At 42.6% G+C, this 26,674-nt stretch overlaps 1 protein-coding gene across 3 annotated transcripts in view; it reads left to right on the top strand.

Moving 5' to 3' along the window:
* cspp1a (centrosome and spindle pole associated protein 1a) overlaps positions 1-26,674 on the top strand; it is a 192,648-nt gene that overhangs the window by 149,925 nt on the left and 16,049 nt on the right. For all 3 annotated transcript variants that reach the window (XM_078540372.1, XM_078540373.1, XM_078540371.1), the window contains 2 exons: positions 10,316-10,442; positions 14,269-14,408. In XM_078540372.1, coding sequence (XP_078396498.1) covers positions 10,316-10,442; positions 14,269-14,408 — 267 coding nt within the window. The remainder of the gene's footprint in view (positions 1-10,315; positions 10,443-14,268; positions 14,409-26,674) is intronic.

Here is a 26,674-nt window from a genome sequence, read left to right as displayed (position 1 = left end):
CTTATTTAAGACGATATATAGTGGGGTTACCCATGGTGCTTTTCTTAATGCATATTAATGACATAGACTTAGGTATGGAGGGCACAATTTCAAATTTGCAAATGACACAAAACTTGGAAATATTGTGAACTGAGTAGGAAGGTGATGGGCTTCAAGAGGACATAGCTGGTAGAATGGGAGGACATGTGGCAAATGAAATTTAATCTAGAGAAATGTGCAGTGATTCATTTTGGTAGGAAGAATAAGGAAAGGTCAGATAAAGGATACAAATCTAAAGTGGATGTAGGAGGAGAGGGATCTGGGGATTTGGTGCACAAATTGTTGTAAGTGGCAGGGCAGGCTGAGAAAGCAGTTAATAAGGCATACTGGATCCTGAGCTTTATAAATGGAAGCACAAGTACAAAGCAAGGAAGGTGAAGTAAACTTTGTTTTAAGACATTGGTATAGCCTCACTGGAATATTGTGTCCAATTCTGCGTACCATATTTTAGAAAGTATGTGAAGGTGTTGGAGTGTGTGCAGGAAAGATTTACAAGAATGGTTCCAGGGATGAAAGACTTCAGTTACGTGGATTCCTGGAGAATCTGGGACTGTTCTCTTGGACAATAGAAGGTTGAGAGGAGATTTGATGGAGGTGTTCAAAATCATGAGGGGTCTGGACAGAGTGGATAGGGGAAACAGTTCCCATTGGGATGGGTCAAGAACTGTAGGACACCACTGTTCTCTCTAAGCTGCGTGCCTGTGCAGTTGTGCAACAGTCCATTATTACACGGGGAAACCATAAACCAAAATAACCAAATTTACCAAAATGACCCCCATATTAAGAGGTTACCAACAAGATTTAACATTTTGTAACTTTTACTTAAACATGAGTCAGAGCCAATGCAAATTAAACATGAATTGACAGCCAAATGATACTTCAAATAAAAAGGTAAATTTCACTTGAAATTGTAGATACAACAAAGATATGTCTTACAAAACCCCAAGCACTCACATCACTCCCCGCAGATATGTGGCACTGTGTGCAGTTCCAAAGTCCTGTAACATAGCTGCTGGCAAGTAGGATCTCTCACTTTACTACTCCATCGATTAGGCCCTTGAGTCGTGTTCACGGCAGTCAGTATTCCTCCGAGGTCCCTGGAGATGGTTGCCACCCAAGTGGCACACTCCTGCAGAACCTTCCTAGCTAGGTTCACAACAGTCTTGATGCCACAGATTGCCCAGAGACTTCTTTATCCTATCCCTTTAATAAACCCCATTAAATGGTCTGGTTTGCTGTGGCAATAGTAAAATTGTTTAATTCACAATTCCTGCTCTAACCTTGTCTTCAACATTCTGTCCTGTTTAACTGTATCTCTCACATATAGCTCCTTGTAAACGTGCTTTCTCGGTGTTCTCCTTTGCTGCAGCTCTCCTTTGTGTCTGGCCGTATGGCTTTTGCATGTGAACTTCCTTTCTGTTGGTACTGCTTCCAGGTCCAGTGTCGCCGGGTCACATGGACCAATATTTCCTATTGTTCAAGAAAATTACATTTGTTCCCTTTACAATTGATGTAAACTCTTAAAAGCCCTTTTCAAACATTCTTAAAGCCAATTACAGATTCCATAGGCGTTTTTAAAGAAATTACAAATTTTGCTTACTATACTCCTCCTGGGTCAAAGGTCGTCACGCCATCAAATGCTGCACATTTAATTATCACGTGCACATCCTGATGATTAAATGAAACTTTATTGCCACTCTAGCCCATGAGCAAAGAACTGGTAGACTCTCCTAATACAGGAAATTAACAGACAGGAGCCAAGCCTGGCATGATTAATCATGTGGAATTAACAGCCGAAATTCACTTGTGTCAGTTCCCGGAGCCCTGAAACTATCAGTCAGCCTGGCTAAGGCATACCAGCTGACTCCCTGAAACTAAACAGCAAGCAGATGCCCTCCTGAAGACCGTTAGTTGGATCAATCTCAGTCTCTGGTTTTTCCCTCCTCTTTCTCTCCTTGGCTCCAATGAAAACAGCGCTCACCACTTCCTGCTAAGCAATGTTAAGGAGTGCAACACTAAGCACAGAGCACTAGCCACCTCCACCAATGCTTTGCCCTGCATTCTAACTGTAAATTTACAAAACCTATACTATATAATCAAAAATGAATGCACTTACCTACTGCTTCCTCAATGGAAGACACTTCAGTGAGAGTCTCCTGGTTCTTGTGATTCAGCTGGTCTGTTTTTCCTATGTACACTAGTGCTACCAGCTGCCCACAACTCTTTGTCTGTGCTGCTTTACATTCAGTTTTCTTGGTGTGTGCCGGGTCCCGTTCTTTTTTCAATTGATAGAATGCATTCCTCTATCTATATTGCAGATTCCGAATGATCTAGACCAGTGGTATTCACTATTTATCTTTCCTGTGGCCTGCTCATTGACCCTCCTGGCTTGCCACTTCCCTCCTGGACTCCCCCTCCCCCACTCGCAGCTCCTTTCACTCTCTTTGTTCACTTTCTCCCTCCTGCTGCCCCTCTCCTGAGCACTTGGATTTGGGCGAGTGGAGGTTTAGAAAGCGAAGCGTTGAGTTCAACAGGAAGGTTGGGGGGAACAAAGCAGTGAGTGGGAGGGTCGGCAGGCAGGAGGATTGGGGGAGGGAAAGGGCAAGTGGGAGGGTTGGGGGAGGGAAGCAGCAGGAGGGTTGACGATTTGGGAGAGACGGTGAGGTGCAGACGGGAAATGGCGAGTAGGTAGTAAGTTGAAAGACTTAGTAAGTTAGAGGGGAGGCGGTGGCATAGTGGTATTGTCACTGGACTGGTAATCCAGAGATCTGTCACTGGACTGGTAACTCAATAATTTCTTACTGTGGGTTCAAATCCCACCACAGCAGATGGTGAAATGTGAATTCAATAAAAACCATTGCCGATTGTCGTAAAAACCCATCTGTTTCACTAACCTAGGGAAGCAAATCTGCTGCCCTTACCAGACCTGGCCTACATATGGCTCCAGACCCACAGCAATGTGGTTGACTCTTAAATGCCCTCTGAACAAGGGCATTTAGGGATGAGCAATAAATGCTGGGCTATCCTACATCCCATGAACGAATAAAAAAAAAAGTAAGAGGATTTTTGGGCCAATTAATTCTGCTGCATCTGCTAGTTTTGTCGAATTATTAAAGGAAGGTTGACACATATTTGACACATGTAAAACGCAAGGACATTTCGAGCAGTTTGTGAAAAGTTTTGGATTCCCAGCTCAGATCTCCAAATAATAATTAAGAGGTTCTTATGAGGTTCTCATGGGACATTTTAAATCATGCACACTTCCAAACACTACCTCTCCCCAGTTCACTTTTATGTGAATAGTGAGAGACAGTTTACTTAAAATGATGAACCAGTTTATTACTTCAAAATTCATGGATTTTTAATCCAAAAAAATGTGGGGGATTAAATGCCATTACTTCCCTCAAAAAATTACCTCAATTCTTTCTCCTGGTATTCCATTCTCTCTTTTCCACAATGCTTTTCTCAACTTCCCAGATGTAGTTTTCCCCCTTCAATATTCACTTAATTTACAAGAACACTGCATCTCCCTCAGCTTCACCCTCCATTTCATAAGAACTAACCTCTCTCCAAATTCACAGAGACACTTTACCTCTGCCTGATTGTTTGTTGATGTGAAGAAATTACTGAGTTACTTTCCTCACTATTCATAGCAGTTTTAAATAAAGAAAATGCTCAATAAGCTGAAAAAGTAGAAGTTGCCTTTTCTGCATTTTTGTCAATTTAAAAGGCGAACCTCCTTAGCTCTTTCTACTTTGAGCTTGTCAAATTGAAAGCGACACCCTCTCCTTACACGCAGCCATTGCCAATTCAAATTTTCTTCTGTCAAATAACTAAAATACAAGCTACAATATAAAAACTAACAAATGCCTCTGTTATGTATGATTGTGTTGTGGTTATGGCACTGAATTTAAAACCTAGAGGGCATGTGTTCAAATGCTACCGTGATAAATTTAAAATTCAATTCAGTAAATCTGGTCATTTGTGGACTGGCATGTTACTGTGTCAATGGATGAAGGTGGTATCCTTTCTTTTTTTTCCAAACCTATGGCAGTTTTTATGAAAAATATATATTTTATATATATATATATATATATATAGGTTTTTTGTTTTTATTGGTGGAAAATATCCACACGTTTTGAAATTGGTGCACAGAACAAAGTTCGTTCCACACATGGATGGAAAAAAAGTTAGAGGGAACATGGAGGACATTGACTTAAAGTGATTGGCAAAAGAACCAAAGGTGAAGTGAGGAAAACTTTTTTATGCAGGAAGTGGTTAGGATATAGAATGCCCTGAGTAAGAGTGCTGTAAGCATTTTATGATTCTGTGCTGTTTAATGTGGGGAAACCTGAAGTCGTCTACTTTGGATGCAAGAAAGACACATTGGAATATTTTCTAAATCGTAAGAGGTTAGAAACTGGAGGAGCAGAGAAAATTTACAAGTTCAGAAATCACAAAGTTAATGGTGGCCACAAAAAAAACAGCTAGTGGAATGTTGGCTTTTTATCTCTACGGGGCTGGAATTACAAAGGGATGGAAGTTACGTTACCATTGTAGAATTCTGGTTAGACTCCATTTAGAATACTACTTCATATCTGGGCACATCAGGAAAGGTATATTGGCCTTGGAGGGGGTACAGCACTGATGCACTCCCATAATACTATGACTGAAAGGGTTAAATTTTGAGAGGTTGCATAAGCTAGGCTTGTATTCCCTTGAGTATAGAAGACTAAGGAGTAATCTAATTGAGGCGTTTAAGATAATTAAAGGGGTTGATAGGGTAGATAGAGAGTGCCTATTTCCAGTGGGGAGTCTGGAAAAAGTATGGATGACCTTAAAATTGGAGCTAGGCCATTCGGGGATGATGTCAGAAAGCATTTCTTCACACACTAGATTGTGGAAATCTGCAACTCTCTTCCCTCAAAGTTGTTGACACTACGTCAATTGAAACGTTCAACGTTGATTTGTTTTTTTTGTTAGACAAGGGCATTAAGGGTTGGGGAACCAAGTCAGTAGCTGGAGTTAAGATACATATCAGCTATGATCTAATGGAATGGCAAGACAGACTCAAGGGGCTAAATGGACTACTTCTTTTCCTATGAATGTATTTACTTTTTGCATGATGACCTTCATCAAAACTATATATAGCAAAGTTTGCCTAGCAGATCAATGTTGAATAATTATCATGTTTCAGATTTATGATCACCATTAAGAACCTTTTCCCTAAAAAGTGTCCCTACTCTTTCTTGAAAGCATCAAGTTAGCATGAAATTACAAAGAGGGGCTAAAAAATAAGGCTCCAAAGTTGTAGTGACATTGCCATTCTTCCATGTTGGGGACCAAAAAAATGACACTAATGTTTGGTCTGTTTTCTTGCACAGATTGGAAGGACCAAATTATTTTTTACTTTTCCACTCTTTCTCTCCCCTCCCCCAAAAAGTCGGCTAGCCTCTCCATTCCCCTTCTATATCATTCATGAGGACTGGGCAAGCAGTGTTAAATTTCATAGTACAATCTTGGGCAATGCTGATGATTCAGCTACAGTTTCTAAAAACATATACTCATAAATTAATAAATTGTTTACAACTTTACAGATACACTTTGTGGACCTTTGTGCTACCAATTATGTAAGAGCACCTACCAACAATTGACAAGTCAGGGATGCTGCTACCTTTGAAGGAAGAAAAATATAATGGGACAATAAGTTGGATACAAAACCTACCTCCTCTCAGATAAATAAACTGATTTTTTGTTTTGCTAGTCTAACGCCAGAATGGCTTCACTGCTGAAAACTGACATATACAACATTCTGGAGAAAGTGAAATGCAGTGCTTTTGTGCAAGTAGAAGAATGGGCTTAATTGGTCATATTTCACATTTTTATTGTTTATTGCTAATTAGGAAACCCAAGTAAGAGTCCACTATCCATACTATGGCTCACCTTCAGAATTAGAGCTGGGGCAAGGTTGGAGGGGAGAGTATTGAGGTGCAGTGATTAGCTAATTTTAGTTTAAAAAAGCTGAAGGTTAAAAGAGAAAGGCAATACTGAGGTAAGTTGCAATTTTGAGATCTTGGAAAATGAGTTGGAATAGGAGGCATTGGCCTAGAAATTAAGGCTTGGAATGTTGTCTCTAGGCATGAATGGTAGGGTCCAAGGGCTCCTGGATATTGTGCCTAGGATTTAATTTGTATAGGTACTGTGCTGTGGGAGGAGGTCAAGAAGGTAAGTTCTGGAAGCTTGAGCTGCTGCTAATGCCATAGTGGCCTATAGGTAAGTGATGTCATTGGGTGGATTAGAGGAGCTACAGTAATGTGTTGCGGGGGAAGTTGGGGCTGAAGGGAGGGAGAGCAAGGATTGTCACTGGAGAGCCTGGAGGCCGGGGAGGGGTGGGGGGGCGGGGTAGGAGTTTTGGAGTCGGGGATCTCAGGATCCTTATTTGCATCTGCAAAGGGCTAACATCTGCTTCAAGTGTGGGTAAAGGATGCCTTTTTTTTTGTCTTCACCCAAAATGGCAGCTGGCACACTTCGTATCAGAAGAGCTCATTCATATCCTGCCTGTTATTTTGGCAACTTAGAAGGCCACGTTGCACCTGAAAAACGGGCACCATGCAACCCAATTTCCAGGCCATCATGTTGTAGAATGGTATATTTGGGACTTGGGAGGTAAAAGAGCGGAAAGTTCTGAGGAGCATTGATTATAGCCTTGCTCATAAAGAGGACAGAGATTGCAAGATAGGGGTTAAGAGTAAGATCACCTAACAGCTGATGAGCTCTTTCTTGTATCTATCCAAGAATGTGAGAGGTATTTTAAGAGTTTTCTCTGATATGGGAATTGTGTTCTGTCTTGTACAAAATTGTATTTACCAGGAAGTTGTTGAAAGAAATCTTAGCACAATACATAAATATTTCATGAACACAGGTTTAACAATGCAGAAGATGTTCTATTTGAGATCAAAAGACAGACCACTCAAGGATGCCAGTGGGCGAAGACTTAAGTGTTGAGGCACCAAAGTAGTGAGATGATAGCTCTTGATTAGACTTGTAAGACAGTGGAAAGAGCTGAAGGAAGCAGAATTCTCACTGTCCCATGAAGTTCATGAAGAAGCTCCAACTGCAATGATATGCGATAATGTTGAAAGTGAGGTTGTGTGTACTGCGCGAGTTTAATCGAAAGTAGAATCAACTGTACAAATATGGATTGTTACGATTCCTATCGAGACTGATTACTTTTAAAAAGATTTTTGAATTCCCAGTGACTGACTTAAAGGAATTGCACAGCAAGATTTCAAGTTTTAAAGGCTTTCACTGTCACAACCAAACTAGAAGCAACTTCAGCTAAACATTACTTAGCAGGAGAAGAGTACTCTAAACTACAGAAAAGATATACCCCTTTTAACTTAATCACAATCGAAAACCCCATGCTACAGTTATACTTCACTGCCTGCTCTGTGCAGAATTGCAGTTTTTACAGGAATTAGTCTAACGTCACTCCCAACTTCCAACTGGTTCGCCCCTTCCCATTTCGTTGAGTCATAACCTTGAGTGACTGAGAAGGTATTCATATAGAAATAAGCAGAGGGGAGATAGAACAGAGTCCTGAGAAACCATGTATTGATGAGAAAGTATTGGTGAATAAACTACCAACTTCAGAATGGCGCATGATCCTTCTTTGGAGTGTCCAAGGGAATAGGGATTAGGCATTCATGTCAAAGGGAGTATTTCTTACCATTCAGTTGCAGAGAATCAGTAGCAAAGTTTAGGACTAGTTTACCTGTTCACTTACTTCCCTGGGAATGGTGTTTAGGGTGGAAGAAGGAAATTTGTAATGACATACAGGTATCTGTTATATGTATTGTGAAGGAATCTACCTTTTCTGTGTTTTTGGAGTGAAGGCTGAGAACTACAACTCCCGGCATGCCTAGGCTTCTGGCACAGGTGCAGAGCGTTGCAAGGGGATGGGCTGCGCATGTTCGGTTCCAGGTTTTCTTTGACAGAACCTGGGGAGATGGCACAAAAAGAATGACCAGGTGACCAGGAGTTTGGCATGAAAATGAGCCCACATGATGAGATTAGTTTGGGCTGGAGAAGCAGTAGGAATGCAGCAGCACAAGTCTCGGAGCAGTGGGAATGTGAGACTGAAGGGCAGTAGTTGCTCCATGCAGATGGGGCTCGGAGATGCCCAGGAACAATTGATAACTCCGTGAAGCTGCGAGCTCAGGATTAGCCTAGGAGCAGGGTCATCTCAGTGAAGCGCGGAGTTGGGGCAAAGAAAAGTCCACGAGAAGAAGGTTGGCAACACTCGTTGGCAGCAGCACATTTGGGAAGCTAGAACTGTGGCTGAGCATAGACTCCGTAGTGCAGCCTGGCAAATACTGTGGGATGAAGTGATCGAATGGCTGGGAGGTGAGCAGTGTGAGCTCGAGTCTGGTTGCCTGACAACTCATTGCAGACAGAATAAGAAAGAGGGCTTCCAGGCTGAGTTGGAGCTGCTGCTGAAGGAAATCAGAGACTTTATCCTCGAAGGTGAGGAACTGAAGTCCGTCCATGAGGAAGGCCGAGTTGAAAAGATTTTTGTTGTTCACAGTGATCACTGACACTTAACGTGGGTTGCTGAGGAAATTTGTTGGATATGCCTTGGTTGTGTCTGCCATTTGATGTGTAGTTGGTGCATTCAACCACAGTTTGTCTATTCCTTCATGTTTACCTCATGTTAATTCTGAATGTTGGAGCATAAGATAAACAGTATTTACTGTTGCTTTGTTGGCTTTTGTGTAGTAAAATTTCTTCTCTTAAAAACCATGGAATCTTGTGGCTTTATTTTCAGTAAGTAACTGGGATTTCAAATTCTGTCTATTTTACACAAAAAGTTACTTGCCCCTGTCTTGAAAATATTATAATTTTCATAATATTATTGTGATTTATTGTAAAGATAGGTTAATAATAGGGTTTGGATTTGTTTCTCTATGTTGAGATGTGTGTGTGGGGGTTTAATTGAATTAAAGACAGCTAGTCTGGAGCTTTTGAGTGTTCAAAAGAGAAGCTAGGTTTGAAATGCTAAATACGTAAGCATGGCTGAAGTTTTAGAATGTGAGGTGCGAGGAACATTTGTATTTTTAGATAAACCAGAGTAGTTTGAATTTCAGAGAGATGATGGGATGTTACACCTAGCCATAAGAAGTTAAGCCAAACAGTGTGTTTATTTTCCCCAAAGATTATTGATAATATGAGTACTATGTAAGATTTTTATTATGGAAAAAGTAAAGTTTCACATTGGAACAATGGGATTTACATTAAAAAGGGAGAAACATATATAAAGGAGCTGAGGTTATTTGTAAGGGGAAGAAATTCTAAGAACTAACAAGTGTGAAAAGCCTCCAGCTTCTATGCACCAAGCTGCTGTCTACAGGAACCGATGCTAAGAAAACTTATTGTGAATATCCCTGCCTAGGGTATGGTGTGCTTTGCCTGGGTCTATTAAAATCTATCTTGTTTTACTGTTGCCTTAACAGAGGTGTAACTGGGAGCCAGATTAATTAGGGGAGTTAGGAGTTACTATAGTAGTAATTTGTAGACTTGTGTATGTGCTTAAAATCTTCTATTAATAAATGTTTAATTTAGTTTTGTAAAAAAAAAATACCTCTAAGACCCAGTGGACTTAATACTACTGAATTCAAGGCACGCGTCTCAAAATAAAAATATAAATTACAAAATAGTTGTGGCAGCTGTTTTAAGTTTCCCTCTGGGATTTGAGCAGCTCCAATTTTACCATCCGCTGTTCCATAATGTCCCTAACCAGTTCAAAGCATTATCACATAAATTGGGACAAAAACTAATATCAAAGTATGTTTGAAAATTCTAAGAATTGTAGTCTGATAAGAAGTTTGTAAGTTTTGAAAGAGATGCTTATGAAAATCAAACCTTTCACAGATTATTGCTGATACTTGTGGTTAGTTACATGTCTGCATATAACTACAAGGATTTCATTCGTTGCACAAACTAAACCTTCATGGCTTAGTTGGTACCACTTTTGCCTCTGAATTATAAGATTGTGTATTCAAGCTCTATTATGAAACTGTAGCGCATAATTAATTTAACACTTCAGTCCTAATTTGCTGTGTGTTGGACCTTCCTGTGCACACGTTGTCTGTCATGTTTGCCTACATAAATTATTGCACTTGAAAGGATGTAATGAGGTTGTGATATGAGTCTTTTTAAATGCAAGTTCTTGTATTTTTATTTGTAATTTGGACTTTTTCTACCTGTGTTTTGACAGAGGAAAAGAAAGATATAATTAGTGAGCTGTCGGCATTGAGGAGACAGCTACGAAGTGAAGAACGACGTCTTCAGGGGCATTTTCAAAATGCTGACAAGGAAGATGATGCAACCTTTCCTATGGCCAAGTAAAAAGAAAAGATCATATATCAGTTACTTAGATTAGTAACATAAGAAATAGGAGCAGGCCATAAGGCCCCTTGAACCTGCTCTGCCATTTAATATGATCATGGCTGATCTATTGCCTCAACTCCACTTTCCTTCTTGCTACCTATATTCCTTGATTCCCTGAGAGACCAAAGATCTATCTCAGCCTTGAATATACTCAAATGATGGAGCATACACAACTCTTGGGTAGAGAACTCCAAAGATTCACAATCCTCAGAGTGAAGAAATTTCTCCTCATCTTACTTCTAAACAAACCGTAAATAACCCTTTAGCCCGAGACTGTGTCCTCGTATCCTAGATTCCCCAGGCATGGGAAACAACTTCAGTGCCTACATTTACAAAGAAAATTATGTTTAAAGAATATGGGAAAAGCACAGGAAATTGTTCATTATTTTACCTGCCCAGATGCATAACACTGCAGTTTTTGAAGTAAACATAATTTGACAATCACAAATCCAATCCCCCAATGCATCTAGATTCAGCTGTAGCAGTCAACGTACATACGTATGAACATACATAAGAACAAACGTACGAAATAGGAGCAGAAGTAGGCCACTTAGCCCCTCGAGCCTGCTCTGCCATTCAATAAGATCGTGGCTGATCCGTTCATGTTTCGCGTTTTACATTCCCATCTACCCCTGATAAACTTTGATTCCCTTGCTTAGCAAGAATCTATCTACGTCTGCCTTAAAAATATTCAGTGACCCTGTTTCTGCTGCCTTCCAAGGCAGAGTTCCAAAGCCGTGCGACCCTCTGAAAAAGATTCTCATCTCTGTCCTATAAGGGTAACTCCTAATTTTAAAACATTGCCCCCAAGTTGTCGACTCACCCACAAGAGAAAACATCCTTTCCACGTCCACCTTGCCAAGACCATTCAAGATCTTATATACTTAAATCAAATCACCCGTCATACTTCTTAACTTCAGTGAAAACAAGCCCAGCCTGTCCAGCCTATTCTCATAAGACAATCCACTCATTCCAGGTATCAGTCCAGTAAACCTCCTCTGAACCACCACCAATGCATTTACATGCTTCCTTAAATAAGGAGACCAAAACTACACACAGTATTCAAGATGAGGTCTCACCAATGCCCTGTATAACTGAAGCATGACATCCTTACTTTTATGTTCAATTCCCCTCGTAATAAAGGATAGCATTCCATTAGCCGCCTTGACTAAATGCTGTACCTGCATATTAACTTCTTGTGACCTAGATCCCTCTGCACCTCGGAATTCTGCAGTTTTCTCCATTTAAGTAATGCTCTGCTTTTTTTATTCTTCCTGCCAAAGTGAACAACTTCACATTTTCCCACATTATATTCCACCTGCCAGATTTTTACCCACTCACTCAGCTTATCTATATCCTTCTGCAAACTCCTTATGTCTTCTTCACAACATACTTTCCTACCTATCATTGTGTCGTCTGCAAATTTAGATACCATGCCTTCGCTGCACTCATCCAAGTCATTGATATAAATTGTAAAAAGTTGAGGCCTCAGCACAGCTCCCTGCGGGACTCCACTAATCACATCCTGCCAATCAAACAAAGACCCATGCTCTCTGTTTTCAGCCAGCCAGCCAATCCTCTGTCCATGCTAATATTTACCCCCTACACTATGACCTTATATTTTCCGCAATAATGTGGTACATAATCAAATGTCTTCTGGAAATCCAAGTACAATGTGTTTACAGGCTCCCCTTGATCCACAGCACATGTTACTCCTTCAACGAACGTTGATAAATTGGTTAAACATGATTTCCCTTTTACAAAACCATGCTGACTTTTCCTGATTACCTTGTGTTTTTCGAAGTGCCCAGTTATAACCTCTTTAACGATCGACTCTTAACACCTTCACCACGTCAGACGTCAAGCTAACTGGCCTACTATAGTTTTCTGTGTCCCTCCCTTCTTGAATTGAGGGATTATATTTGCTATTTTCCAGTCTGATGGAATCTTTTCAGAATCTAGGGAATTTTGGAAAATTAACACGCATGTACTATGTCATTAGCTACCCCTTTTAAGCATCCTCTACAGCCCGGATGGTCATAAATTTTATCATCATCTGCAAACTTGCAGATCCTGCATTTGGATCATAAATAAAAGTAGCGAAAAGCAGTAGTCCTAACACCAATCCCTGCAGGACACGTGACCAGTCTCCATGCAGACCCAATCCATCTACTACTTCTTTCTGCCTATTGTCTTCCAGCCAATTCTCAATCCAGTTAAATGTACTGCTGCTGATATCTTGTAACGAAGCCTCTTATGTGATATCTTGTCAAAACTTATTGGAGGTCTTAGTAGGCAATGTCTACTTGATTTTCTTTCCTGTTTTCAAATCTCTCCATTGCCTTGCTGGACCCTATCTCTAATCTCCTTTGGCACCACAACCCACCAGGATATCTGCACTCTTCCAATTTTGGCCTCTTGAGCATTCCACAATTTTCATTACTCCATCATTGGTGGCCATGCCATTATCTGCCAAGGCCCTTTGTTCTGGAATTCCCTCTCTTAAGACCCATCTTAAAACCTTCCTCTTTAACCAAACTTCTTCTGCCCTCGTATCTCTTTATGTGGCTCAGTGTCAAATTTTGCTTCATAACACTCCTGTGGAGTGCCTTCAAACCTTTTATCACATATAAGTGCTATATAAATGCAAGTTGTTGTTGTTCCTCACTCCGACCATCTTGGCGACTTGTTTAAAAATAGTCAAATTTGTTAGGCCTGACATTCTTGAAGCCATGTTGAACATCTCTTATGACCCTTTCTGCCTCTCTGACTTAAGTAGTTATATATTGCATACTTAATGATTCTTTCAAGTGTTTCCCCTATTCCTGCTCTGAAACTAATGGGCCAATAGTTACCCAGGTCTGTCTCATCTCTGTTTTTTAAAGATGGGGTCTACATTACTACCTTTCTCATGTGTTCCTTATCCTTGAAGACCCTCAGCATGTGTTCCATATCTTTGAGGACCCTCAAGTAGATTTTATTCAGACCAGCAGCCCTATTTATTTTTCCTAATTTTATCTTTACACAATGGGCCAAGTGGCATGCTTCTGCGCTATAAACACATATATGATGTACTCACTCCCACATCCGCTCCATTTCCATGGATACTCATATGAAGTACTGAAGAATTTTTGAGGTTGGGTGGTTCCTGTAACAGTGGTTCTTGAAGAAAGAACTGCCAAAAATGATTGTGGTCTCTATGAAGACAGAACATTCATGATATTTAAAAACAAAGTGATAATTTTTTGGCAGGTTGAGCACTTAGAGCCAAAAGTGTTCCTCCTCCGAGTTGTGACAAACACTAAGTATCTTTAGAAGACCAATTAAAGAAGGCCTGTCTGCCTCTTAAAGACAGCAAAAAGTATATTGTGCTTAAAAGGAACAAGAATTTAGAAGGAGGAGCATTCAAAGACTCTAGTGGATGGGCACAATTATATACTTAGCATGGGTATCAATAGAATTGGAGCTGGTGCTAATGTATGCATCATATCATTTATTTCCTAATTTTTTTTGAATGTTCAATTAGTACTGTACCCAAACCAGTAATTTTCTGCTTAATTAGGTGAACAATTAGTTTGGAACTGTTAAGGTCCTTGCAAGTGACTGCCAATTACTATATTAATTGAATGCTGCAAACTTGGCAAAAATGCTATTGTAAGGATTATTTTGCTTTTGATAGCAATAGTAACTGAATCTGTAAACTGAATTGAAGTGAAATGTGCAGTTAATCCTTTCTCTTTTTGTACCTGATATCCTTTATTTTCAAATGTTTCTCAAAAGGAAGCGAGAGAGAAATTACGTTGATGTCTTTGATTTGGCCAGACAACGTATACAGACCCTGGTACACCGACCTTCATCAAAAGGGAGAGATTCTGTTAATTTAAGAAATATTAGAGACTTCAATGAACTGAAATACAGAGGTAGGTCCAGATGTAATGGCCCTAAATTTTCTAGGTGTAGGAACTGGTGTTGGAACTTCCTAAGTAAGTCATTTTTTTCTTTAACTTATAATTGTCCATTGTGTTGGAAAACTGAATGCTTTGCTCACAACACCTAATGCTTTCAGTACTGGTGCTGACTATCTTATTTGATTTCAGTGTTGTGGTCCAATATTCGTTCTAATTTATTGATGTCAAGGACATTAACATATGTAACATTATACCAATGAAAGGACGAATGTTAATTTGTAAAGGGTGGGACAGATGTAGGTCTGTGTCAGGAATTTAGCATGAACCCACTGACCTCCTCTTCCACTTTTGACTTCCGGCGCACTTAACAAATCACGTGGGGAAACTCCCATGGGGCAGGTGGGTAAGCGATGTAAATCTGTAAACTGGCAGCTGATTGCGGATTTGACCCTGCATTTTGGCTTGAATTGCCTATGCATGGGTTTCAGTGGCTCTCTGAAACTCGGCAGGTGAACAAAATGGGAGTCATCAGGGATTTTTTTTATTCGTCCATGGGATGTGGGCTTCGCTGGCTGGGCCAGCATTTATTGCCCATCCATAGTTGCCCTTGAGAAGGTGGTGGTGAGCTGCCTCCTTGAACCACTGCAGTCCATGTGGTGTGGGTACACCCACAGTGCTGTTTGGAAATTAGTTCCAGGATTTTGACCCAGCAACAGTGAAGAAATGGCGATATATTTCCAAGTCAGGATGGTGAGTGACTTGGAGGGGAACTTCCTGTGTGGTGGTATTCCCATTTATCTGCTGCCCTTGTCCTTCTTGATGGTAGTGGTCGTGGGTTTGTTGAAGGATCCTTGGTGAATTCCTAAAGATGGTACACACTGCTGCTACTGTGTGTCGGTGATGGAGGGAGTGAATGTTCGTGGGTGTGGTGCCAATCAAGCAGGTTGCTTTGTCCTGGATGGTGTCAAGCTTCTTGAGTGTTGTGAGAACTGTACTCATCCAGGCAAATGGGGAGTATTCCATCACACTCCTGACTTGCACCTTGTAGATAGTGGACAGGCTTTGGGGAGCCAGGAGGTGGGTTACTCGTTGCATTATTCCTAGCCTCTGACCTACTTTTGTTGCCACAGTATTTATGTGGCTAGTCCAGTTCAGTTTCTGGTCAATGGTAATCCCCAGGATGTTGATAGTGGGGGATTCAGTGATGGTAATGCCATTGAACATCAAGGGACAATGATTGGATCCTCTCTTGACGAAGATGGTCATTGCCTGACACTTGTGTGGTGTGAATGTTACTTGCCACTTGTCAACCCGAGCCTGGATATTGTCCAGGTCTTGCTGCATTTGGACAAAGACTGCTTCAGTATCTGAGGAGTCGCGAATGGTGCTGAACATTGTGCAATCATCAGCGATCATCCCCACTTCTGACCTTATGATGGAAGGAAGGTCATTGATGAAGCAGCTGAAGATGGTTGGGCCGAGGACACTGCCCTGCGGAACTCCTGCTGTGATGTCCTGGAGCTGAGATGACTGACCTCCAACAACCACAACCATCTTCCTTTGTTCTAGGTATGACTCCAACCAGCGGAGAGTTTTCCTCCCTGATTCCCATTGATTCCAGTTTTGCTAGGGCTCCTTGATGCCACACCCGGTTAAATGCTACCTTGATGTCAAGGGCAGTCACACTCACTTCACTTTGGGAATTCGGCTCTTTTGTCCATGTTTGAACCAAGGCTGTAATGAGGTCAGGAGCTGTGTGGCCCTGGCGGAACCCAAACTGGACATCAGTGAGCAAGTTAATGCTAAACAAGTGCTGCTTGATAGCACTGTTAATGACCCCTTCCATTATTTTACTGGTGATTGAGATTAGACTGATGGGGCAATAATTGGCCAGGTTGAATTTGTCCTGCTTTTTGTGTACAGGACGTACCTGGGCAATTTTCCACATAGCCGGGTAGATGCCAGTGCTCTAGCTGTACTGGAACAGCTTGGCTAGGGGTGCAGCAAGTTCTTCAGTACTATTGCCGGAATATTGTCAGGGCCCATAGCCTTTGCAGTATCCGGTGACTTCAGCCGTTTCTTGACATCACGTGGAGTGAATTGAATTGGCTGAAGACTGCCATCTGTGATGCAAGGGACCTCCGGAGGAGGCCGACTTGGATCATCCACTTGACGCTTCTGGCTGAAGATTGTAGCAAATGATTCAGCCTTATCTTTTGCACTAATGTGCTGGGCTCCTCCATCATTGAAGATGGGGATATTTGTGGAGCCTCCTCCTCCAGTGAGTTGTTTAATTGTCCACCACGATTCACGACTGGATGTGGGAGGACTGCAGAGGGCATGCCATTGGTCCATTGGTTGTGGGATTGCTTAGCTCTGTCTATACTTGCTGCTGATGCTGTTTGGTACGCAAGTAGTCCTGTGTTATAGCTTCACCAGGCTGACACCTCATTTTTAGGTATGTCTGGTGCTGCTCCTGGCATGCTCTCCTGCAGTCTTCATTGAACTAAGGTTGATCCCCTGGCTTGATGGTAATGGTAGAGTGGGGGATATGCTGGGCCATGAGGTGACAGATTATAATTCTGCTGCTGCTGATGGCCCATAGTGCATCCTGGATACCCAGTCTTGAGTTGCTAGATTTGTTTGAAACCTATCCTTTTTAGCATGGTGGCAGCGCCACACAACATGATGGAGGGTATCCTCAATGTGAAGCTGGGACTTTGCCTCCACAACGGCTGTGCGGTGGTCACTCCTACCGATACCGTCATGGACAGATGCATCTGCGGCAGGCAGGTTGGTGAGGATGAGGTCAGGTATGTTTTTCCCTCTTGGTTCCCTCACCACCTGCCGCAGACCCAGTCTAGCAGTTGTGTCCTTTAGGTCTCGGCCAGCTCGATCAATAGTGGTGCTACCGAGCCACTCTTGGTGGTGGACATCATGCCTTGCACTCCACAGGGCAAAGGGAAGGAACACACAATTCCAGCTCATAGGAGATAAGACCCGCCAACAGACGATATACTGACAGAGGATCAGCTTTCTGGATATGACTGAACCAACATTTCCGAAGGAGAGTCAGATTTTCTCACCAGGTGGTTGTTGACATCTAAAGCTGACTAGAACAAAACCTCCAACCTAGCAGCTGGTATGTCACCATCAGAAGATTATGATGTATGTCTGTGCAAGATATCCAGAAATCTGCAATGATGCACTCATTCTGTGCCAGTCAAGGCTCCAAGCAGACTCTGTAGATGGCTCCTTGGAATCAAGGGATACCCTCTGAGCATGGCTAATGACACCTGTGAGGAACCCTCCCCTGATGCAGAGGAAAGACACAGTAGAAACCACATGAGCAACAGAGCTGATTGTAGAACAATCTATTGATTTGTGAAAAGTGCAATTCCGATATCTGGACAGATCTGGGGGCACCCTTCAGTATGCGCCAAAAAGGGGGTCCTGAATGATGTTAGTATGTTGTGACTTACAGAACATGGTGCAGCAGAGAGAATTAGAGCTGCAGGTGGGAATGGTTTGATGACCAGACTACACCTTCAGAGGAGGAGGGAGCCTGGTGTGACCAGGATCTCTGCAACTGCATACCATTACCAGGGGTGCCCAAGACAGCACCTGCTGACTGCTGCTTGTCCTCTACTGCTGTCATACCATTTACCTGATATCCAATTTGAAGGTGAGAGCAAATAATGCAGATGAGTGGGCCATGGAGACTTGAAATCAAGTTTATGGTGCATAAATATTTACAATGAACAAATGCGTTAACACCCAAGTGATTTCTCCTGTGAAACTATAAATTATTTATTTTCCTTTTCTTATTACTTCTATGTGTTGCTACCTCTGTGGCCTCAGCAGAGCTAGAGATAGGCTGCTCATTTTCCTGTTTTGACTGCTGAGATGCTCATGGCTGACATTTGCTGGGTTTTGGAGCCCATGAGAGTCCTGCCAAAAATTGCTCCACCTGCATCTGTAAAGTAGGAAATGACTCTACATGTCAGGCTCTTACCCAGGGGTGGGAGGGAGGGGGTGGTGGGGTGGGGTGGGGGGGTGGGGAGAGAAAGAGGGGAAGAGTGGGAACAGCTAAAGTAGAGTACCCACTCCATGTACCCTTTTTCCATCTTCCCTCTCATGATCCACCTGCAATTCCCTGCTAGCCGAGTGTTAGAGAGCAGTTTGCTGCACTTCAGTGAAGCACCAAAAGACTTAGTCAAGGCTGTCCTTCACCCTGTTTAAATTGGCAGATTGAATGTGGAGGGTATTGGCGATGGCCGGCATTACTTAGTTGCCTGTTACATCTGTTGGCCCATGCAGGTGACCAGATTTTCCATGGAGGTGAATATTACCACAAAGGACTGAGACGAAATGGCACTCATAGTTAAAATTGACTCCTCCAATCTCTTTTCAATGGTATACAATGCCTCTGGAAATGCTAACAGAAACTTACATTTTCTTTACATTTTCTGCTGCTGCTCCAAATGATCCCCGAGGCTCTGCGTCTACTGAGGACTCTCCACTGCTGTCCCAGTCTTGGACACTACCTCCTGTGTGTCTCGAAGCTGCTGCATGGTGCACCAGTCATGTGACAAAATCCAGTACCATGCTTGAAGGACCTGAGGAAGATGAAAGACTTGAATTAGAACTGACAAGAGAAAGGGTTCAAAGTCATTAATGTGCAGATGACCATCTTTGAGTTGCAGGTGATACCATATCATGAGTAATTTATTATGTGACATTTTACTGTGACATCTAATTCTGTCACTAGGTATCTGGGGGACCCCTGCATCTCCCATCACCAATGGCCATGCACTATGATGATGTGCTCATTTGAAATGCCTCGTTCTCCACAATGGTTACTGGTGGCGATTACTAGAGGGCCATCACCAGTTCTCTGCCTCTGTACTCTCTCCTGCAAAGATAAAAAGCAGAGAGTTATGATTGTGATTAAAGAATGAAAGGGCAGCATTTATGGCGGGTGACTGAGGGTTGGATGTGAAATACCAATAAGATGAGGGTTGAGTATCAGGGGTGGCTGTTCAGATGGAGATATGAGAAGGTGCCTTGAGAGAGGAATGCGTGGTGCAGCAAATTGTGTTGGTCTGAGGAGTTCTGTGCAGGAGAAGGCTAGTGAGATCAGAGTGGGGGGCTGCCACTTGAATGTGGCATGCCACTCACCTTTCCTGCTCTGATAAGGTCATTAAGCCTCATATAGCACAGTATCCATGAGTGAGGAACCACAGCGCTACAGTTCATCTTAGCCACTTCTACTTAGCTTCAGAGCCTGGCCTCTTGCCCCTGCCCCGGGCACCGCCACCCCCCCCCCCCCCCCCTCCCCCCACCATCTGTTGGGAAGAGTTTTTCTTTACAGGCCCATATAGCCCACAATATGACCTCTAGAGATGCTTTAGAGAACCAAAGAGCATCGTTTCCATGTTGAGACACCATTATTTAAGTTGCTGTCTGAGACCCATTGTAGCATGCACTATTCTGACCCCTGTCAGGGTCACTTTAAATAGTGAGGCATTAATATTCAAGTGCAGATGTGATAGCATTCACCTGCTCTGACTGGGTGGGAAACCGAGAAGTGGGATGCTAATCCAGTGGCTGAGTTTTTAAAAAAAAACATACATGGCAAAGTTCGCTCCACTAATTTTAAGGCTCCTGACCCATTGCCGACCTACCCCACTGTGAGCAGGTCTACCTGTTAAAATTCTGTTCAAAGTTGTGAATTAATATGGCTGGAGCATCGCATTGTGAATTGCGTTAACCAGTAAAATGTTTACGTTAAAAGTGTGGTTACGGTCTTCAGGTTCTTCCCTAGCTATCATGAACTTTATCCAATTATGGACAACATACCTGAAACACTTCCCTAGTGAACAAATAAATCCCAGTTAATTAGCTGAATAAGCAACCAGATTAAATGCTCTTTTTGTATGATCAAGATGTAATGCAATGTTGTTCCTTCTTGAACTTCAACAATGTGCTTCAACCCGAACACTGATACTGCATTTATGTTTCAAACACCAACTGTTATGTGATTGATTTTGATTGCCACTTATCATGATGAAGAACATTTAGGAATGGAACGCTTTTCATTTCAATGATCAGATGTCAATATCAAGCATTTAGATGAAAATAAAAGAACATTTATAAGTGCATTTGTATAGCACCTTTCACCATCTCAGAATGATGGCGTGGTACTTAAATCCATGGCCTTCTACATTTTCCAAGAGTTCTGTTAGTGATCCATGCCTGAAATGCATAGATCATTGTCCGTAGTTTGGCCCACTGATATACCATGGAGCAGCACCCCATAGTGCACCATTGCAACAGTTTTTTGTTTCCCAGTCACCCGAATGTATCTCTGAATGGGATTGTTACTTATCGTTGGACTGGGGGGCATATTTGCACCATGCATTCTACGATCTGACAGACTGCTCAAGTTCCTTTGTCATCTTAGCAGGTTTCTGCCCCTTTGTTCATCCTGAAGTTTATCCGTCATCCTCCATGGTCCCATGGAGGAAGTGCAGGAGACTCTCAAGGATCACCCTTAGAAGGGAGCAGGAGCAGGCGGCCAGGAAGGCTGACAGCCTGGACCCGAGGACCTGGCAGCAGTACCACAAGGTCTAATGACCTTGTGCAGGTGGTATAGGCCAGCGAATGCATCTTCATATGACATCTCCTACCAACAATAACATCAACCTCTCAAAATGATCAATACGTCACACCCCCATCACTCACTCTTGCATTCAGGAATCAGCAGTATTGCACTGCACAGCACTGCACCCTAGTATATCTACTAATGCTGCCAGCCTCACACCCACCTCTCCACATCTCTGCTGTTACAATTGAGGTTCATAAGAATAATACATTTTGGGACTGCAAGTTTAAATTTTGCGTAAATGAAGGAGGTCATGTGACCTATTCTGCAGTCTGGTTGACAGTAAGTCTGGATGCTTTGATTGTTAGAGATCAAAGGAAAGCATAGATTGTTTTAATTGAGAAGAAGTTGCAAAGTATTTACACTTGGAGACAATGACAGCAGTCTGTTGAGTTTACCTGAATAGACTCCGAGTCCTAAATTCCCAGAAATAAGTTGTACGTACCAGGTTGTATACAGTTATGCTGTAAACTGCCCCTTTACTTTCTAAGATAAAAGGGATTGGAATTAAAGATAGCAATGTTAATATGTTTCACGTCACCATGGGGAAGAGGGCAGAGGATGCCATTTTTGAGATCAGGTTGCAGGCTTCCCTACAAATCAATGAATATCACAGACAGACAGCAAAGGTTCTGTGTGACAACCAGAGAGAACAGGCTGCTTGGCTTTGCGAGCTACCACAGCCAGATGCGAGATGGAGACGGTCTGTGGTCAAAGAGACTCACCCAGCAGTCGTCTAAGGATTCTGGGAGATTCATCCTGTCATGGCCGGGGTAAGAAGAATCATCAGAACTGCCTTTACTGCCGATGGTGGATTTAAGGAACTCTCCAAAAATTGAGGCAAACACCTGAAGATGGTCAATCGAAGTTACTATTCAGTGAAACGGAGATGCGGGAACGCATTGGAAGCTGGGAATAACTGTGAACTGTTTGCTAAAAGGACTGTAATTATATGGAGAGTGTGATGAGTGATAAGTGTACAAGGGAAATGTCACTTTCTGTAGTTTAAAGTGTAAGTTGCCTACAAAAAAATGTAGTGTTTAGTCAATAGTGTGTTTTTAGTCATAGTTACAATAAAAGTTTTAATACGTGAAATCTTGTCAGGTCATTGTTTCAGGAAGTTCAAATCTCTCTTTAAAAATTGACCTCTATGAAGATCGTAATACTGCAGTACATAACATAACCAAACACAGGGCTGCGCTATCACTGATATTTTGCTTGCTCTCTGTTGCAGGGCAAGGTGGCACACAATGGAAGGGAGCAGAGCAGAACCAGTGGGAGAAGGACGTGTATATTGCTTGAGACTGGAGGAGTTGGGTATCTGTGTCATGGAGTTGACTGTGATGAGGCTGAGAACATGAAAAATGACGGCATCTTCATGCTTTGTGCCTCTTCTTAACTCCTAGCACACCCTCATCTTTCTATCTGGCATGATAAGCAAGCTGATGGTTGTATGATGATGAACCTCTCGCTTCCAATCTCAACACCATTCCTCGCAACAACTTTCCTCTTGCGTTCCTGCTTTCAGACATCCAAGAACTGCTGCCTGCACAGGCGCAGCAGCCCAAAGTGGAAGGGAGGGAGCAATAGCTCAGCACCGATAACGAGGCTGCATCACTTGGTCTGACACATGCAGAGCTACCAACTTGGACACTGGCATTGCACTAAGTTAACATACAATTGTGATCAGCACATGTTGAGTCACTGGGCATGAGTGACCTGCAAGCTGGCCAGGGTAAAAGATGGTTTGTTTGTCAGCTCACCAGAGGGCAAGGTGGCAGACAAGAAGTAGTGCTGCAGTGGACTCAGATGAGAGCCTCAATGAGGCTATGTGCAGGAGAGCACTGAATGGGCATGTTCACAGATGATGGATGCTTTGGCTGGCCTGCAGGGTCAGTCAGCATTCTGTCACTATAGAGCATGCAAGTGTCATGCTCCTACTTGGCAGAGAGCATGACGTGAAGCTTGAGAATGCCACAGCCTCTGTTCCATCTTCGTATCATATTGTAGACCCAAAGGCACTGTCACAGCTACCCCACCCTGTTGCAGCTTCTGTGTGACCAGGCCACTTCCTCCTCTGCCATCCCTGTATGGAAGCAGCAACACTTTCTGGCAAATGGAGTAAAACACCTCCAAAGACATTTGAGTACTTTCAGACACTTCAATGGAAATGGTTTGATGAATTTTGCTTTAAATCAGAGAAATGTACAGCACGGGAGGAGGCCAGAAGAATGTTATTCGGCCCATCATGTCCACACCAGCTGACAAGGAGCCATCCAGTCTAACTCCACTTTTCAGATCTTGGTCAGTAGCCTTGTAGGTTATGGCACTTCAAGTGCATATCCAAGTTATTTTTAAATGTTACAACGGTTTCTACCTCTACTGCTCTCTCAGGCAGAGTTCCAAATCCCCGCCACTCTGGGTGGATGAAAAAATATTTTCCCTAGAATTCCCCCTTAGGCTCTTAACCCAAATCTATGCCCCCTGGTTATAGACTCCTCAACCAAGGGGAAAAGGGCATTCCTATCTAGACCCCTCTAAATTTTATGCACTGCAATTAGGTCTCCCCTCGGCCTCCTCTGTTCCAAAGAAAACAACTCTAACCTACTTGTTACTAAAATTCCCCAGTCCAGGCAACATCTTGATAAATCTGCTCTGTACCTTCTCTAGCGCACTCACATTTTTCCTATGGTGCGATCACCAGAATTGCACGCAGTACTCCAGCTGTGGCCAAACTTTGTTTTATACAGTTCCAGCATAGCCTCCTAGCCCTTATATCCTATGCCTTGGCTAATGAAGGCAAGTATTTCTTAGGCCTCCTTGACCACCTTATGTACATGTCCAGCCACCTTCAGGGATTTGTGCACATGCACTTCAAGGTCCTTCTGTTCCTCTGTATTTCTCAGTATCCTACCATTTATTGTATACTCCCTTGTCTTGTTTACTTTCCCCAAATGCATTACCTCACACTTCTCTAGATTGAACGCCATTTGCCAGTGCTCTTCCCACCTGACTAGTCCATTGATATCTACCTGCTGTCTATAGCTATCTTCTTCATTGTCAACCACATGGCCAAATTGCGTATTATCTGAAAACTTCTTAATCATACCCACTACATTCAAGTCCAGATAATTGATATATACTACAAAAAACAAGGGACCTAGTACTGAACCCTGTGGAACCCCACTGGAAACAGCTGCTCAGTCACAAAAACATCAATGAATGATTACCCCTTCTTCCTGCCTTTGAACCAATTTTGATGCCAACTTTCCACTTTGCCTTGGATCCCGTGGGAATTTACTTTGGTGAGCAGCCTGCCACGCGGGCCCTTATTAAAAGCCATGCAAGAATCTATATAGCCAACCTGACAATGTGGAAAATTGTCCAGATGTGTTCTGTACAAAGCAAGACAAATCCAAGCAGGCCAATTACCGTGCCATCAGTCTACTCTCGATCATCAGCAAACTGATGGAAGGAGTTGTTGACGGTACTATCTAGAGGCACTTACTCAGAAATAACCTGCTCACTGGCGCTCAGTTAGGGTTTCCCCAGGGCCACTCAGCTCGTGACCTCATTACTGCCTTGGTACAAACATGGACAAAAGAGCTAAGCTCGTGAGGTGAGAGTGACTAACCTTGATGATATTGCACATTTGACCAAGGGTGACATTAAGGGACCCTAGCAAAATGTAGTCAGTGAGAATCGGGAAAATTCTCCACTGGTTGGATCCATACCTAGCACGAAGGAAGATGGTTGTGACTATTGGTGGCAATCATCCCAGCCAAGGACATTACTTTACGAGTTCCTCAGGGTAGTGCCCTAGGCCCAACCATTTTCAGCCGGCATCGCATGGACTCTTACCAATGCTGACCGGAAGATCTGGGCCCAGGTTTAGGTTGGCTATGGAAAAGAACAAGGTGCACCCCAGTGTAAGAATAATTAATTGGAGAAGAGCCAACTTTAATGGAATGAGAATGGATCTGGCCCAGATAAATTGTAAGCAAATATTGGCAGGCAAAACTGCAACTGAACAGTGGGCTGCCTTTAAAGAAGAGAGAGTTCAGGTACAGTCCAAGTATATTCCCATGAGGGGGAAAGATGGGGCAAACAACTCCAATGCTCCCTAATACCAAAAGAGATAGGGAGTAAGATGAAGCAGAAAAAGGGTGATTATGACAGATGTCAAGCGGACAATACAACTGAGATTCAGGCTTTGGGAGGAATTGAAAAAAGCAAATAAGAGAAGCAAAGATAGAGGCTGAGAAGAGACTGGCAGTGAACATAAAAGAGAATCCAAAAATCATCTGTAGGCATATAAATGGTAAAAGGAGGGTGGAGCTGATTAGGGACCAAAAAATGGATTCACACATGTTCACAGGCGGCATGGCTGAGGTACAAAATGAATATTTTGTACCTGTCTTTACCAAAGAAGAAGATGCTGCCCAGGTCATTGTGAAAGAGGAGGTAGTTCAGATCTTTATTGCTTTAAAATCAATAAAGAGGAGGTTTTGGATAGGCTGGTTGTACTTGAATTTAATAAGGCACCGAATGAGATGCATCCAGAGGTACTGAAGGAAGTGAGGATGGAAATTGTGGAAGCATTGGCCATTATTATCCAATGCTCCTTAGATGCACAGGTTATGCCAGGGGACTGGAGAATTGCAAATGCTACACCTTTGTTCAAAATAAGGAAAAAGGTGGTCGTGAAGCTTTTAGAAATGATGATTCGGGACAAAATTAATAATCACTTAGGCAAAAGCGTGTTAATTAAGGAAAGCAAATTGTGTTAAACTAACTTGCTTGAGTATTTTAAGAGGGTTGATGAGGGTAATGCCATTGATGTAGGGTATGTAGACTTCCAAAAGAAATTTGATAATTGTAAAACGGAGCAAAGTTGGAACGCATGGAACAAAAGGGACAGTAGATACATGGATATGAAATTGGGTGAGTTACAAGAAACCGAGTAGTGGTGGATAGTTGTTTTTCATACTGGAGGAAGTTTGAAAGTGGAGTTCCCCAGGGATCGGTATCAGGAACCCTGCTGTTCCTGATGTATATTAATGAACTAGACTTTGGTATACAGAGTGCAATTTCAGAATTTGCGAGCAACACAAAACTTGCAAGTATGGTGAATTGTGAGGATGATAGTGTTAAACTTCAAAAGGGCATAGACAAGTTGCTGGAATGGGCAGACAAGTGGCAGGTGAAATTTAATGCAGAGAAGTGTGAAGTGATTCATTTTGGTAGGAAGAATGTGGAGAGACAATATGAGCTAATAGGTACAATTCTAAAGGGGGTGGAGGAGGAAAGGGACTTGGGGGAATATGCACAAATCAGTCAAGGGTTCAGGACAGGTTGAGAGAGTGGTTTATGAAGTGTACAGAACCCTGAGTTTCATAAATATGCTAGGTATGACTCCAACCAATGGAGAGTTTTCCCCCTGATTCCCTTTGACTTCAGTTCTGCCAGGGCTCCTTGGTACCACACTCAAAGGTCAGTCACTTGATGGTCAAGGTCAGCCACTTTCACCTCACCTCTTGAGTTCAGCTCTTTTGTACATGTTTGGACCAAGGCTGTAATGAGGTCAGGAGCTGAGTGTCCTTGGCGGAAC

This window comes from Cetorhinus maximus, chromosome 4, assembly GCF_964194155.1.
Source record: "Cetorhinus maximus chromosome 4, sCetMax3.hap1.1, whole genome shotgun sequence".
NCBI lineage: Eukaryota > Metazoa > Chordata > Chondrichthyes > Lamniformes > Cetorhinidae > Cetorhinus > Cetorhinus maximus.
This window is presented reverse-complemented; position numbering and strand designations above follow the sequence as displayed.